Source organism: Phyllostomus hastatus, unplaced genomic scaffold, assembly GCF_019186645.2.
Source record: "Phyllostomus hastatus isolate PE091 unplaced genomic scaffold, TTU_PhHast_1.1 phas_scaffold_442, whole genome shotgun sequence".
NCBI classification, from domain to species: Eukaryota; Metazoa; Chordata; class Mammalia; order Chiroptera; family Phyllostomidae; genus Phyllostomus; species Phyllostomus hastatus.
Window position 1 is genome coordinate 5,853,012 of NW_025334030.1, and position 15,750 is coordinate 5,868,761.

General features: G+C 56.7%; 1 protein-coding gene across 11 annotated transcripts in view; it reads right to left on the bottom strand.

The window, feature by feature from the left end:
- Positions 1-15,750, bottom strand: part of TSC2 (TSC complex subunit 2) — a 36,084-nt gene that overhangs the window by 10,392 nt on the left and 9,942 nt on the right. For 5 of the 11 annotated variants that reach the window (XM_045820844.1, XM_045820848.1, XM_045820847.1 and 2 more), the window contains exons 11-27: positions 15,102-15,245; positions 14,123-14,260; positions 13,189-13,292; positions 12,634-12,715; positions 11,353-11,508; positions 10,765-10,881; positions 9,584-9,706; positions 8,572-8,678; positions 8,207-8,357; positions 6,793-6,915; positions 6,112-6,246; positions 4,672-4,861; positions 3,701-3,794; positions 3,447-3,549; positions 3,058-3,152; positions 1,695-1,823; positions 101-265 (exon numbers count right to left, since the gene is read on the bottom strand). In XM_045820844.1, the coding sequence (XP_045676800.1) occupies positions 101-265; positions 1,695-1,823; positions 3,058-3,152; positions 3,447-3,549; positions 3,701-3,794; positions 4,672-4,861; positions 6,112-6,246; positions 6,793-6,915; positions 8,207-8,357; positions 8,572-8,678; positions 9,584-9,706; positions 10,765-10,881; positions 11,353-11,508; positions 12,634-12,715; positions 13,189-13,292; positions 14,123-14,260; positions 15,102-15,245 (2,156 nt within the window). The remainder of the gene's footprint in view (positions 1-100; positions 266-1,694; positions 1,824-3,057; positions 3,153-3,446; positions 3,550-3,700; positions 3,795-4,671; positions 4,862-6,111; positions 6,247-6,792; positions 6,916-8,206; positions 8,358-8,571; positions 8,679-9,583; positions 9,707-10,764; positions 10,882-11,352; positions 11,509-12,633; positions 12,716-13,188; positions 13,293-14,122; positions 14,261-15,101; positions 15,246-15,750) is intronic. The other 6 variants (XM_045820854.1, XM_045820853.1, XM_045820851.1 and 3 more) reach the window with 3 other exon arrangements.

A 15,750-nucleotide genomic window follows, 5' to 3' on the forward strand; every position in this document is an offset into this window, starting at 1 on the left:
TGCAGACCACGCCTGCTGCCACTGCTTTGACCAAGTAAGTCACAGAAGAAAAGCTGGGCCCTGGGCACCCCCCATCCCGACCCTGGAGCCTGGCCCACACCTCTTGGGGACTGCTGTGAAGTTGGAGAACACATATCTGGCCATCATATCCAGACATGTTTCTGTGAGCTCCAAGTGGAGATTTTTCAAGTTGTCGTCAGCCTGGGCCATTGAGTTCTCATCTGCAGACCCCAAGCTGGCACTCGTGAGGGACGTCTGGATCCTGCTGGAGGGAGGGACCACAGCAAAGTCAGGGCACTGGGAAGGCCACAGCATCTACCACCAGGGACCAGAGATGGAGGCATGCATGAGCTGAGAGGGCCAAGCTCAGAAAGACACCCCTCCCCGTCCCCCAGTGCATGTGGCTACTTAAGCCACAGCTTAGCAAACAGAGTGGACACATCACCCCAGAGAGGAAACGCAGGAGCTCATGGGAGACCCAGGCCCACTCCTGGGAGCAGAGGCTTAGGAGGCAGGAAAGACAGGATGTTCCCTCACCAAAGCATAGGAGAGTTAGACTCTGGCTTCGTGGCAGAATAGTTTAGTCATGCAGAGACAGCGAGACCGGGGTACACACGCACAAAGATTGCATTCTGCCCACAGGGCCATCTCCCATCGAGGACAGGGAGAGTCTGGGCTTCGTGTGCAGCTCTCCACCCTCACACTCAGGTCACCTCGCGCTCCACATGCACCCCAGTGACCACAGGGGGTTATGTAAGTTTGATTCTGGCATAATAAATTCCACAGCCCCTTAGACATATTTTGCTTATAACAGAGAATTTGCCGGGAAAAAAACTAAGAGGGAGCCTCCCTGACCATCTCCCCTCCCACCCAGCCACATCCCACTCGGTGGAGGCAGGCCTGAGGCCGGGACCCAGCCAGGCATCTGCGAGAAGGTGGGTCTCCGAGCAGCAGGACACTGAGGTATGAGGAGGCTTCCGAGTGAGGAGACAGGTGTCCCCTGCTCAGTGCAGTGCAGCCCGGCCTGGTCGGCAGGAAGCAGAGACCCCTGAGAGCCCACACCTGCACCCGGACACAGCAGGGAGGAGTGACCGAGACTTCACCCCTAAGAACCCAGGTGTCCCCTGCCCCTCCCAGGTTGGCCACTGTTCCCACTGCCCTACAAAAGGGAATTCCCTTTCAGCTACCACAGAAAGCAGACCTTTTCTACAAGAGAGCTCAAGAAGAAGTCCACTAGAGGTGATGTGGAAGGCCAAACCCTGGAGACTGTGTTCCCACCTGACCTGCGTGGGCGCTGCTTTAATTTGCAAAGGCCCATGACCACTGGGGACAGGCCTACAGGAGGCTGCCACTGGACATTTTCTCAGAGGAACCACCCTGCTTTGGGCTCTCAGGCCAGCCTGAGGATGCCATGTAGCCAGCCCATGCTCGTACAAGGCTTGGGGACAGAATGCAACCTTCCCATCCCTCACTGCCAGGCTCCCTGGACTCAGGGCTGGGCTTACCAGCACAGGCCCCTGTGGCTGGGGGCTGCCACTCAGGCTCTCTTCCTGCTCCAGCCAGGGAGGGCAGGGGCAGACAACGAAGTCATGCAAGCAGCCCCATGCACCGCCACCCGGGTATTCCCGCCTGGCAGCACCACTTCACGGGCCAAGCTCCAGGGTCTGAGCCCCCCGCCCGACAAAGCCCACTACCTGCGGACCACATGTTCAGACACACTGATGCTGCGGCACCGGAAGGCATCGGCTGCAGAGCTCTCCTTGAATTCTTTGACGGGTGGAGAGTTATTCAAGCCTTGTTTGGGGGGTCTGGCTATCCTCAAACTACCAGGTGAGGAAGGAAGGCCCAAGCCCCAGGGAGCCCAGCTCCCGGGAGGGGAGAGCAAGCCATTTGAGGAATGAGGAGGAAAGGTCACAGGCCACAGGGTCAGATGGAGAGCCCGTGGGTGAGACGAACAAAAAACCATGCCAGAAGCCAGTTAGCAGGGGGAAGAAACAGAAAACAAAAATGCATGAAAATACATCTTGTAAACATGACAGAAAAAGTCAGGTTTCACACATGATACCAAAACAAAGAACACTAGTGCAAACTAAACGTGTGGATCTCGCTGCACGGCAGATTCCAGGCTGTGCCGACCGGGGTCCCATGCGCACCCTGAGGAAGGCCCGCACTGCCCCGGGGCTTGAGGACCAGGAAGAGCTGAAGCCCCCAACTAATTGTTCAAACGAGGCCAGTTCTTAGTTAGTGGCCCCAAGCCACCAGAAGCTTGAGAGAAATGCTTGTGACTTCAGGCACTGACCTGGTCTTTCTGGAAAATGCCGTATTCCCACTTAGGGAGAGCCAAAAAAGCTTAGGTGGGAAGGTAGAGGTCTGGAGGGGGCAGCCATTCAAGTGAAATGCAAACAAGAACACAAGGCCTAGCACAGCTCTGTCAGATCCGGCAGAAGCGGCTGTGATGGCAGAGAAGAACACGTCTCCCGGTTGGCCAGGGGCTGGAGCGTGAGCTCTGGAGAAGGGGCACCCTGGCCAGAGGTTGGGCTGACCTGGGTCCCCAGGGGAGGATCTTCAGGCCCTGGGGCTCCTCCCCATCCCAGCGTTCAGCTTCTCAGGAGTCACAGCTACCCTAATGCAACCCTGGGCTTATCCAATGGAGTCAGACCCAGACCCAGAGGCCCTACAGCTGGCACCCCGATCCCCAGCTCAGTACCTCTTGCACTGGCCACCCAGGCAAGGCCAGGTCTGGCCACAGCCCAATAAACAGACTCCACGATGCCACAGCCTTGGTGCAAAGGTCTCTGGACTCTCCAGTTGAATGTGGAGCACTAGTGGCCTTCAGAGGCCCGGCCCTGCCCTGCCTCAAAACCCGAGGGCGTCTTGGTGCTCAGCATGGCCTGAACAGGGGCACACCCTCAACCACGCATCCTATTTCCATTCACTGGCCTGGGGGCAGCCGGTCAGCCCCAGGCACTGCATGCACCATGCTGGTCACGGGTGACAACTCACAGACCTGACCCCGCCCCACCCGGACACCAGGCACACCCATGACTGGCCCCACACCTCTTGGGTCTCTCGTTGAGACTGGTGCTCCGTGCTCTGAAGCTGTCCTTCTCAGGGGTATCATCAAAAGACAGGAGGACATTGGAGCGCAGGCCCTGGCAGAGTGGAGCAGACCCGAGCTGGAGGTTGGGAAGGCTGGCCCTTGGGGCACCCACACACTTCTTCCCTGTGCACCCATCAGCCCCACCCAGGTATACTACCAGCCTGGGACGAGCTGCAGATCTAGGACAGAAGTGGCAGCTCCTGCCCCAGCAAGCCAGGCTCAGCAGAGCCCCCAGGCACCATAAAAATAGCACCGAATGATGCCCGACCTCTACTCCCAACGATCACCCTGCTCCAGCCGTGGACGGCCAATGGCAGAGCTGGTCCCAGCCCCAGCACTGGCTTACCTTGGTGATAAAAGGAACAAAGTCTTTCCGGAAGGGAAGGCGGCACCTAATGAACCACATAGCTATTACATGATGGGCCAGGCACACAATGTACTGGTTGAACCTGTGAGAAGAAAAGGGAGATGCTTCAGCACCTGGAAGCACAGACCAATTCTAGGGCACAGAGGCTACAGGGCCTTCTGCTCCGAGGGGCCTGGCTCCAACAAGCAGAGGCCCCTGGGTTGGCCTCCTCGGGGACGCATGCCAGCACTTACTTGGAAGGGTTGGTATATGGCAGGGAGATGGCGAACACGCTTGCATACTGCTCTGCTGCAAAGTTCCTGTAGAGATGAGGCAGCCTGGCCAGAGCTGCAAAAACATGGACACAGCCAGTAAGAGCCCATGGCTAGTCCAGCAGGGACAGGCCAAGGCTGCTGAGGGGGCTGAGGTCACCAGGGACCTGTGCTGCCTGAAAGGCAATGCAGCCACTCTGACCCAAGAGGGCTACAAGGAATAAAGGCCACAGTCCACTGAAATATGACCTTCCCCTAACCTTTGGCTTTGGCTCTCTATTCCAAGGGTTGGCAAATTATGGCAAAATCTGGCCAGTGGCCAGTGGTATGACCCTGGAGGTAAGAATCATTTTTACACTTTTATAGGGTTGTGGACAAAACAAATGTGTAGCAGAGGCCGCATGTGGCCCTTCGCAGAAGTGCTGGCCCTGCTTGGCTCATGCTGTCCACAACACGGGGGCTCGCTGAAGCCCAAACACACTCTAGGATCCTGGGAATGAAGTTGGGGCTCCTAGAAGTCACAACCTGAGAAATGGGTCTGCAAAACCCTCTCCAAGCTGTGCTGAGTGCTTTGAGGGGGACAAAGAGGAGGCTGTGAGAGCCAAGCTGAGTGCAGGGACCAATGGCAAGTAATAGGGGACTTCTGCACAATTTAAAACGACACTAAGGGGACAAAAGGAGCCGACTACTCAAAGGCCAAGAAGGAGGAAAGCATTCAAGGAGCAGGGGCAGGAGGTGCAAAGGTCCTGATACAGCAGGGGGTGGCATCTGCAGGGTTCCCAATAGGATGGATGGTGCACTGACAGGCAGCCACAGAGAGGTTACGAAATGAGGTCAGACAAGTCGGCCCAGGTTATTTCAGGCAGGGCAGGGCGCAGACCCAAACTCAAGGGTCCACCCCACACTCACACACACATGCACACATTTGCATACATGGAGCTACAGATACTTACTTGACAGGAACTCGAGAAGTGGAATGGCCATACTGGCCGTGGCCGAGATGTGTGTGAGCTTCACGACCAGGATGGGCAGAGCCTTGACCATGATGTCGGGCATCTCCACACTGCAGACGGCCAGGGCCACCACGCACTGGCTGGCGCAGCGGTAGATGAGGCCTTGCTCCAGGCAGTACACCATCTCCCGCTATGGGGCAGCACAGGCTGTCTCGGACCTGGGCCTACAGCAGGCCCTCTGCACCCCTGCCCATCTGCTGACAGCTGTGCTGGTGAGCTAGGGCACTGTCCACCCCTCAGCCCACTCAAGAATGTGCTACACAGGAGGCCAAGGCTTATAAAGGGTGAGAGCCTTGTGTCAGGTCTCTGAGTGCCTAAGCAGCAGAGCTACCAGCAGCTGACCCCACCCAAGCTGACTGGATATTGGAGCTGCTCCAGTCAGGGACTCCCTGACACCTCCCCACCAGCCACCATCCTGGAACCAGGACATGCTGGGCCCCTCACTCCCTTGGCACTGGGACCCCCAACCGGTTGGCCTTATTGCAAGGGAGGCTCTGCCTGACACAGTAAGGTCACTAGGCCCACACCGACCCTGGGCGGTATCTTCCATAAAGACAGTGAGGCTGGGCCCGCAGGACTCAAGTGCCAAGTGCAAGCTTGGGCCACAGCCTCAACGCCCCATGGATGATTATGATTTCCTGCAGCTGCCCCACGCCTGAGAAATACTTCCCGCCTCAAAAGGACTCAGGGAACCTGTAGTCCCACATGGCCAGCAGCCCCTTTGGGGGTTCAGGGAGGGAGTGGAGTGGGGAATTAAGTGTGAGTTCCCGACAGTGCTGTGATCAGGAGTGCAGGCTCAGGGCTCAGAAAGCCCAGAATGAGTGTTGGCCCTCTCATTGCTGGCCATGACCTTGAACATGCTACCTGACCTTTCTACAGAATTTAAATGATAGTGAATGTAAGGGCTCAGTGTGGACCTCACTCCCAGCAGCAAGGAATAAAGAAAACAAGCATTACTGTTTGTGCTCGCTGCACCTGATGGCAGGTGTGGAAGCAGATAGAAGTTGGGAGACCATGGCCCAGCCACACTACCTCTCAAAACAGGGTAAACTCTGCCAAGGGGCTTGGCTACCTGTCCTAGAGCTGCAGCAAGGACAAGCCAGGCAACGCTCCCCGAAGAACGGATGCTTCTGTTTGTATGTTGGGAGATAGTCATGCGGTGCATTAAGCCCACGGATCCCAGGAGTCAGGTGCCTGCAGTTCCAGGCCGCACCAGGTGGTAGGGGTCCAGCAGGCACATGGGGAAGCAAAGCCAAGTCCCCTCGCCCTGGCCTAGCAGCTACAATGGGGTAGGAGGAAAATACTGTGCCCATTTAGCTTAATGAAAAATCCTGAGGACAAGGCACCGCAAAGTTTGACTGTCACTCTCCCATCCAGTACCTGTCTGGCTTTGTCCAAGTAGTTATGGTAGGAGATCAATGCTGTCAGCACGGGAACGATGGCCAGATGCAGATCAGTTCTGGAGAACCCTTCCGGGGTGCCTCGAAGCCGCTCGAGGGTCTTGGGACCTGAGAGCTAAAAACCAAGGGCCAGACGTGAAGCCCTGCCTGGTGGCTAGGCCAAGTGTTGGATGGCTGGAGGGTGCAAGGAGGCCCCCATGAACCAAGGCCCAGCGGGAGGAGGAATCAAGAGCCCAAGGGCCTTCTACTTCCTTTTCTGGACAAAGGTCCGGCTTTTCAAAGAAGTGGAGGAGCACCCACCCTGATGCTAAGGAAAGAGAGGAAATGTAACTGATGTGCCTGTCACAGAACCCTGGTGAGGAAGACAGGAAAGGAGAGGAGACGTGAGAGGAGACATCACACTCAGTCTCTGAAGTTCCAGCTCTACACCAGGGACCTCCCACGTGCTGCCCCATAAACTGAGAAAGGGAGGGCAGATCCTGGAGGCATGATCTGCACTCCAGAGACCACATCTAGGAAGGAGCGCATCTGGGAAGGAGCGCAGTTCCGCAGTCCCGTGTTTCACCACGCAGCCCACGGCCCCTCCCTCAAAGCCTCTGGGGAGGGAGGAGCTATGCTGCAGCACCACCCCCAGTGACCAGCACAGAAAGCAGCAGGTTACCATGGAGCAGAGAGCTGAAGACAGCTGGTCCACACTGCACGGAGAGGTGAAAATGAGGACCTTGTAGCGTAGTGACTCAGGCAGCTTGCTGAGCACAAGCTTCAGCACCTTCCAGTCAGTCTCCTGCAGGAAGACACATCAGTCGGGGGAGGTCTGCACCCTGAAGCATGGAGTTTCCAGGTTTGAAGCTGTTTGAAACAGAACAGCTGCGGGGTGGGGTGGGGCTGTGGACCCTCCTCTTCTGGTTTCCACACTCCTGGGCTATACAGGGAGGGCTGGGGAGAGCCGGGGAAGGCAGTGGCTGCCCTTCCCTGTGCCAGGCTGAGCAGGAGGCCCAGTGCAGACACAACATTGCCCCTTTTTACTGGAACTTCCACACTCCTGGCCCCATCCTCCCCATTTGCCCAATGGGGGCCCTGGGACTGCCTGCCTGTGCACTGATGCTAAGGGGCCCTGACTGATGCCCACCCAGAGTACAATGAGGTACGGCAGGTAAAAGCTATTACACCAGCTCAAGGGGAGCAGCAGCAAGCATCCAGCCCATTACACCAGCTCAAGGGGAGCAGCAGCAAGCATCCAGCCCAGGTAACTGCCGAGGGACTGCAACCAACCCAGGGCCACAATGGGGAGGACAGTCTTGGCACCACCAGACCGAGTCAGTGGCCCTTCCAACCTCCATTGGCAGTGACCACTGTCCATAAGCTACACCAGCAGCCGCAAGTCCTAAAAGCCTTGAGACTCATGGGAAGTCTCTGATGGTCCCCTTTAATGCCAACGTCAGGTGCCCCCAGCAACCTGGCCCTGCCTCCTGCTACGGCTCTCGGGGGCTCCCCTAGCCTATTACGGGCTGTTCTGCCCTCTGCCCCACGGCACACCGCTGCCCACTTCTCTCTCACTGGCTCCTGTCAGGGAACACACCTGAACTCTCCTGCCTCCTCGTCCCACCCAGTTAAGTCTCCACCAATAAAACTGCACCTACCCTGCTTCCACACTTTGCTTACTCTTGCCACTGGAACCTTCCCCGCCTTTCAAGACTAACCTTACCTGCACTCCAGGTGCCTCCAACCCGATGTGACTGCACCCACCTGCAGTCCCACTCAGCCGGTCTGTGCCTCCCTCTGAGGCCAGCCCTGCTCCATGATTCCAGTTATCTGTCTGCACACCTTAGTTTTGCACCAAAACCATCTTCTAGAGGCAGGAATGTCTCCTCAGCCCATTCCATGTGGTGGTTTGCACACAGCAGGTGCCCAACACATGGTTACAAAACTGCCGTGGAACCTTGGGGTGACACCTGAAAACCAGTGATGAACCTCCCAAGGTCACTAATGCAGGAAAGGACCCGTACATATGGTCTGAGCGGCACCAGTCCTTGCTCAGTCTGAACTATTGCAGCTCAAGGGACCAGCCACCTCACCTGCTTCAAACACTGCAGCAGGACACGGAACACCAGGGAGTAGGGCAAAGAGCCAAGCCGCACGGTGGGGCCTGCAGATGCTGGGCCAGATAGCCCGGTGGGTGGTGACAGTGGGCCACTGGCCTTCTTCTCAGAGCCTCTCTCCAGCTCCCTGTGGAATCAAGTTGGAGAAGCACTGAGGTTGAAACACCTGATCCACAGAGCAAGAGGGTGAGAAGACCAACTGTGTCTATCCCTCAGACACACAGCAGTCCTTGGGGGGAAGCGCAGCCAGCTCCACCCACAGGTTCCAAACCCAAATGTCCTGGAACCGGGGGAAACAAGGCTGACCTCAGCAGTAGGGAAAGACATCGACCCACACGTACATGTAGTCACAGACGCAGTAGGGGCTAAACCGCACAACCCCATCCTTAGTGGGCAGGCCGAGGCGATGCAGCGAGTCGGCCCGTAGCAGCAGCAGGAAGTCAAAGGCCTGCAGGGAACAGAAAGCACCACCCACAGAGCAGGACCATGCCTGACCCGTGCCCCCAAGCCCACACATCTCTCAGGAAATGCTGCTTTCACTAATAGCAAATGCACCCAACTTCTCTACGCAGACAGCGGTGGTCAGTGGTAAGGTATGCCATTCCTGGCCTCTCCCTCAGAGCCCCAGGGCTCTGTGACAGTCCCATAGCAGCTGGTAATGCTGTATCCTTCCACACCATAGGTAGCTGGTCCTGCCCTCAGGACGAAGGGATGGATGCCTTGCATGCTGGCTGGACAGCACTGCACGGCCCAGCCCCAGGTGCCAAAGAAGAGACCTCTGCTCAGAACACTGTCACTTCCTCCAATGAATGAAAGGCCACTTAAATGGGCTCCCTAAATGACAGAGGGCTGCCCGATCAGGAAGATGCTCTGGGAAGGACCAGGGCCTCTGTCCCAGTGACCTCTGCTCAGCCTGGTGCCAGCACCCACAGTGGAAGCTCAAGGCGGTCTGCCCGGTCCGGCCCCGCCCCTACACATGGCTCACGCCCTCTGCTACAGGCTGCTGACAGACTCTGAGCACCAGGAGTGGAACATGTGCCACCCTGTAAATCAGCGTGACACCCCTCCTCTGCCCCCATTGCAGGCCACTGTGTGACTCAGACTGACATGCCACAGAGGCTCATGGTGCTGCGGGCAAAGGGAAGGGCAGAAGGTGCCACCGCTGGTGCTAAAGGAGAAAACAGTCTGCTGGAGATCCCTCCCGGGGACATCCGCCACCTCTCCTGTTTGAGATCATTCTACCACCAAGACTGAGGCAGCTGCTAGGCCCCGGAGAGGATCTACCTGAGGCTGGCCCCGAGGTGTGGCTGGGCCCCACCACAGCCACTGACCACCCACACAGGCCTGTCATACCTGCAGCCGGATGCTGCTGGCAATGGGCAGGGTGTAGTTGTGTTTGTAGTGGAGCTGAATGTGGCTGACAAGCATCTCGTACACACGCATCGCATGACTGGCAGGCAAGGCGTAGAGCTTGGTCTGCGGAGAAAGTTGTCACCATGAGGGCAAGAGGCCACAATGCAGCCAGGGAGCTGGCACCCGGGGGAGAGAGACCAGACAAGCTTTGGAGGTAACTGGGTAGCATCTGCCATCCTTCAAAATGCTCAAACCCTTTAAGCCACCAGCTGCTCTCCAGCACTTTGCCTCATGGATACCCCCACACAGGCATCTGGTAACAGCAAAAAATCATCCTCACGCCCCCGTCACCTACAGGGAATGAGTTACTAAACCGGGAAAGTCCATCCAGTAGAGCACCATGCAGCCATGTGGGAGATGGGGCCCTGCGGGCCGAAAGAGCATGCTCTCAAAACCACATAGCAAAAGAGGGCACACCCGGGCAGGACAAGCACGCAGTGTGCTCCATGAGGAACACAGGGTATCTTCTGAAGTGATAAAGATGTTCTAGCCCTGGCTGTTGTGGCTCAGTAGATTGAGTACCAGCCTGCAAGCCAAAGGGTCACCGGTTCAATTCCCAGTCAGGGCACATGCCTAGGTTGCAGGCCAGGTCCCCAGTTAAGGGGCACATGAGAGGCAACCACACATTGATGTTTCTCTCCCTCCTTCTCCATCCCTTCCCCTCTGTCTAAAAATAAATAAGTAAAAAAATTTTTAAAAAGATATTCTAAAGTTCCCTGTAGTAACTTGTCCATAGTGATAGCTGCAGAAGTCTGAATACACTGAAAACCACTGAATCATATACTTTACCCAGATGAATTATATGGCATGTAAGTTACATCTCAATAAAGCTGTTAACAAAATTAAACAACCCTGGGGCCAAATGGATGGCAGCCCTCCCTCCCTCGGCTGCTGGGAGAGCTGAGGGGTGGTGGGCAATGACTGAGCAGCTCTGCACGGGATGGCTCTCCCCAGGCTGAGGCCCCTCCCCCACCACACTGCGACAAGTCAGGATCACACCCAGGCTGCTCTCTTTGACCCCTGGGGAGTGCCCAGGTCTCCCAGGAGGAGTGTCCCCGAAGATCAGCACTCCAACACACACAGCCGGCCATCGCATGCCTTCCCAAAGAGTGCAGGCCCACCTGAAGGATGACCAGGAGCCCCAGAACAGCAGTCTTCACATCCTCCAAGGAGGCGGAGTACGCCTCCATGTCCCTGTCCTCCAGCTCCGGGGGTGGGGAGAGGGAGCGGGCGATCACCTTTGGAGAGAAGATCTGTGTGTCACTCTGGTATCCAGGTTCCCAGAGTCAGCACCCACCAGACTCGGTTCTCCCGCCAGCAGGCCCTTTCTCCTCTCCTCCTCAAAAGGAGAGGTGCACATTATGCATGTGAGGAACCATTTAGATACTGTGATACATTTCAAAATGAAGAGAAAATTACATTGGCTGTGTGGGAAGACAAAGGGCCAAGCCCCAAACCAGCCCACCTTGAAACACCACCACAGCCATTTCCCGGGACCCTGGGATGCTGCTGAGCAGCAGCGGGCCTGCCGCGCCGTTGGACCGGCCCATCATGGCTGGGAGGGAAGCCCTGCCTCCAAGAGACCCAGCCGGGGGTTCCGCAGACAATGGAGACAGAGCCCAGAGGATGCTGCTGCCTGCAGGGCTTGGCCCCAAAGAGGAAGGGGGTGCTTCTGGCACCCCAGCACCCTATGCCCCCGCAGCTCTCACTTTCTCAATGATGTCCAGCAGGCTGTTGAAGTGGTGAGTGTGGCAGCCCTCTGCCAGGTCCACCAGCAACTGGGTGGCCAACTTCCGGACCTGGTGGTCTCTGTCCTCAGGGATGTGCGAGAGCTGTGAGATGACCACCGTGTTGATCAGCTCCTCCTGCAGCAAGCACAGAGGTGTGAGGGTGGCTATCTGTGACAGGCTGGAAAGCAGCTGAGCCACCCCTTGAAACAAGAAACCCACGGCAGGGGTATGTCAGTGCTTAGGGGGCCTGGCCCCTCAATTCAAGAGTAGCGACAGCTACTCAATGGCCCAGCCTAGGCATAGGACCACAGGCTCAGATAGGATGCAACAGCGAATGTCCCCACTTGCTCTTTGTCACTGAATGTCACAATTAAGAATAATCTTACACGGAAGGCCCTCTGTGTGTCTGGGGGTAGGAAGACCTTCTCCCTGACATTAGAGTCCACTTCAATGGGACAGCATGAGAAGAATTTCATAGAAGCAGGGCAAGGCCGACCCTGACGTGAGGAACCTGAAAACCCAGAGGGCTTCCTAAAAGAGGCAGCTCCAAGCAGGACTCTGAAGAAGGCTGGAATGCCAAGAGACAGAGACGCAGGGGAAGGGAAGGCTGAGAAGGTAGGAGGGAGCACATCCCAGGAACACTGAGAGTGCCAGGAGGTGTGCTGGGAAGCAAGAGAAAACAGACAGCCTGAGGTGCAGCTCCTGGAGGGAAGGGCACGGTGAGCAGGCACACAATAGAGTTTCTGCAGGAAGGAGGGACTCTGAACACTAATGCAGTGAAAGGTGAACTGGAGGGAAGAAACTGGCAGAAGACAGACAGGCAGCCAGTGGTTGGGCTGGGGTCCAGAGAGTGAGTGTGATTACAAAGGCAAAAGGAAAACATCCCCATGCAAGACTCTACAGAACTCTTCTGTATTCTGGGTGACGAGTAGGCTGAAGCTCCCTGAGGACAGGAACTATGCCCACCCCCCCATCCCCACCAGCTGCTTAGCAGCATCTCTAAGCCCAGCACAGGCCTGGCAGGCACACCATAGAATGGATGGATGGATGGATGGAAGGAAGGATGGATGGATGGACAGACAAAGGAGTAAACAGACAAAGCCTATTGAGAAAACCTGCCAGAGAGGAGAGTGGCAGACCCCGAGCCCAGGCAAACCCCAGAGGCTCTCACTGCCCCGTGAGGGCCATGCAGGGCCTCTAAGGCGACCCTCACCCGAACCCGATGCCCCAGAGCTCCCCCGCCAGCCGTAGGACACACACCTCATAGAACTGCCTGTTAATGAGTAGCACGAAGGACAGGACGTCCAGCACCTTGATGCGCACAGCACTGCGAGACTCGCTCCTGCGGGCGGGGGCACACCTGCTGGGGCCGGGTGCAGGCCCCACTACCAGCCTCCCTCACCCCCTGCACCAGGCCCGCTGACACTGCATCCCAAGCTCCGAAGGCTCCCCCAGGGACCCAGACCCACTGTGGGCAACAAAGCCCCCCCGCCCCCCGTCACTCCAGCAGGAAAGACTGATTGCAGTTTTCCCTGTGGGCCCAGCTTGTCAATATCCAGACCAAGAACTGGGAAAGGGGCACAAAGCTCAGCCCTCAGAGAGAGCACCTTCTACGCAACCCCCCACAGGAAGAAGTAAGCACAGAGGCCTCAAGGACTCTGCCCTACAGGAAAACAACCTTCTCCTGCTCATTTAGAACCATTACTTTCAAGAATCAGAAAGAAAAGCCCTCACTCTTGGTGTCCTAGACCCCGGCCCAAGGCACAGACACAGGGTCAGGTTCCATGTCTCAAGAGGTCTCCAGAGCCTCCCTACCTGAAGAATTTCTCCATCAGTAACTGCAGGTTGTGAATCCAGCCAACCTTTGCCGGATGGATTGACTGAGCCCTGTAGGTTATTAAGTTTAAGAGGGAGGACTCCTGTCAAAAGAAGAAACACCTGGTATGAATGAGCCACCTTGCCTTTCCAGAGGTTTTGTTATAAACAGCGCCCCATGCTGCTGGCCCAGAAGTGTGCTCAGCGAGACCAACCACTCCAAGGCCTAGGTGGGGAGCCCACCAAGACAAAACTTTACTGGCAGCAGTGAAAATTCATTTAAAAACCTATGTATTCCCTGGCTGGTGTGGCTTAGTGGACTGAGTGCCAGCCTGTGAACCAAAAGGTCGCTGGTTCGATTCCCAGTCAGGACACATGCCTGGGTTGCAGGCCAGGTCTGCAGTTGGGGGCCAGTAAGAGGCAACTGATTAATGTATCTCTCACACACTGATGCTCCTCTCCTTCTCTTTCTCCCTCCCTTCCCTTTCCTCTAAAAGTAAATAAATAAAATCTTTAAAAAATAAGTAAATAAAAATAAAGCAAAAACCTATGTAAAATACTTGGCATCAAGCCGAGCATTTTGGCACAAGGCCTGCCCACTGCCCGGGAAGCAGATGTGGCAAGCAACAAGTCCCCACGGTGCCGGCTGGCACCTGCCCCCACACAGGTGGGAGGAACTGACGGTTAGGCTAGCGCTGCGCTCTGAAAGACCCACACGCACGCAGTCTGCTGACACCCTGACAGACTTCCCACTGGAGAACAATCCCAGAAAAGCAGGGGCCTTTATTTCAAACACACTCAACTCAGTTTCAGTCTACACAGCCAGGGTTCCCAGAGCTAAGCAGGTCCACCCCTCCCTAGGAGCCTGACAGAAACTACCCTCTGTGCCTGAGCACCCAAGGCCCCACCAGGCCCGGGGCACAGGTGGTCTTACAGGTCTTTGGTCCGCACATCTCTCAATGAGCTCGAAGTATCTCTCCTGGGAGCCATGGAACTCATTCTGATCGCAGAGCTCCTCCACCGTGGTCAGCAGGTCATGAACAATGGCCCTGAGCTCCGGGCTCTCCAGGGTCTGCGACACAAAGGTGCAGTCACACAGGAGGGACTTCTGGCTCTCCCCAAGGACTCAAGACCAGCTGCATCCAGACACCCCCTCAAGACCTTCCGCTGGGTAGGGGACACGACCCCCACCGTGCTGGGACACACGTGGCAGCTGGGCTGTTTCTGCTCACCCACCACTGCCAGGGGTCCTGGATGTGCCCCACAGCCAGCCTCAGAGGGGCCAACTTCAGGGGCTTCACGCTTCCCCCAGACTCAAGCACCTCTGGAGGCCCCAGGATATGCCCTCCCAGCCTGCCACTGGGATAAAGCACCAGTTGGCCGGCTGGACAGTGACAATGAGGGATGACAGCCCAGCCCTTCCTCCCCCTGGCCTGGCTGCTGAAACACTGGCCCACCCCAGGGCCCCAGAAGGCCCAGCCCTGAGCCCTTGTCATCTCCACAGCCCCCACATCAGCAATGTCCTCGAAAATAATGCCAAAGCTGTGGCCAGCTTTTTAGACACTTAGGAAACTGTCTTCAGGGCCCACTTCCAGGCCACGGAGGTGACCTGGTGTATGACTTGATCTTGATCAACAGCAGCACAGTCCCTTTGCTCGCTTACACCACATCCCTGCTCCCAGTGATGAGCAGGTTTGGAAAACCTGGCTGGCCTCAGTGGATGGCGAGTTGACATCACTGAGAACCATCAGGAACCCCCCCAGCAGGGTCAGAAGGAAGGTCTCATGGGAGCTGTCATCCAGGTGGGACGAGCCTGGCAGCCCCAAAGGTCCTGGCCACCCAAGGAAGAGCCCTTGGGCCTGCCTGTCCATGGTCTTGGTCCTCCCCGTGCCCAGCCTTCCCACCGGCCTCACCTGGAGCTGCTGAAGCAGGCGTTCGATAATGTTCAGCAGAATGTCCCATGTCACAGCCTGGAGCTCTCTCCTGTACTTCTTGATGAGTCTGGTTATAGAGAGGACAATCTCATAGGACACCACCTCGTTTGGACAGGTCATGGCCTGGAAAACAAGGCCCAGGGGGCAGGCAACTGTCAGCCACTTCTTGCTCATGCAAAGGAAGCCCCCATCACATCACCCTCGGATCCCAACACAAGATGCCCTGGGAGGGCCACAATGCCCGCCTATGTCTCACAGGCCACCCACATCTCATAGGAGCCCAGAAGTGTTTTCCACACTGGCTCCAGAAAGCCTGGCTCAGCTAAATTCCTGACCCCTGGCTCACTGGCCTAGAGGAACCTGAAAGTTACCCTGATGCAAGCAACATGCAAACACCGCACGCACCACTGCCCATGCGGTGGGGGCAGGGCAGAAAGAAGAGCCCATCAGGAGACTCTGTGTAACCCTGGACATGACACAGCTTGTCCAGGCAGCTCTCCGTGTAGTGAGATGAAGCTGGCACAGCTCACAGGGCTGCTGTGATGATGTGAGAAATACACGCACGAACACTCAGCACCTCACCAGGAACTTGGGAAATGCAAGCCCTCTCACGAGCTGCACTCTAGAG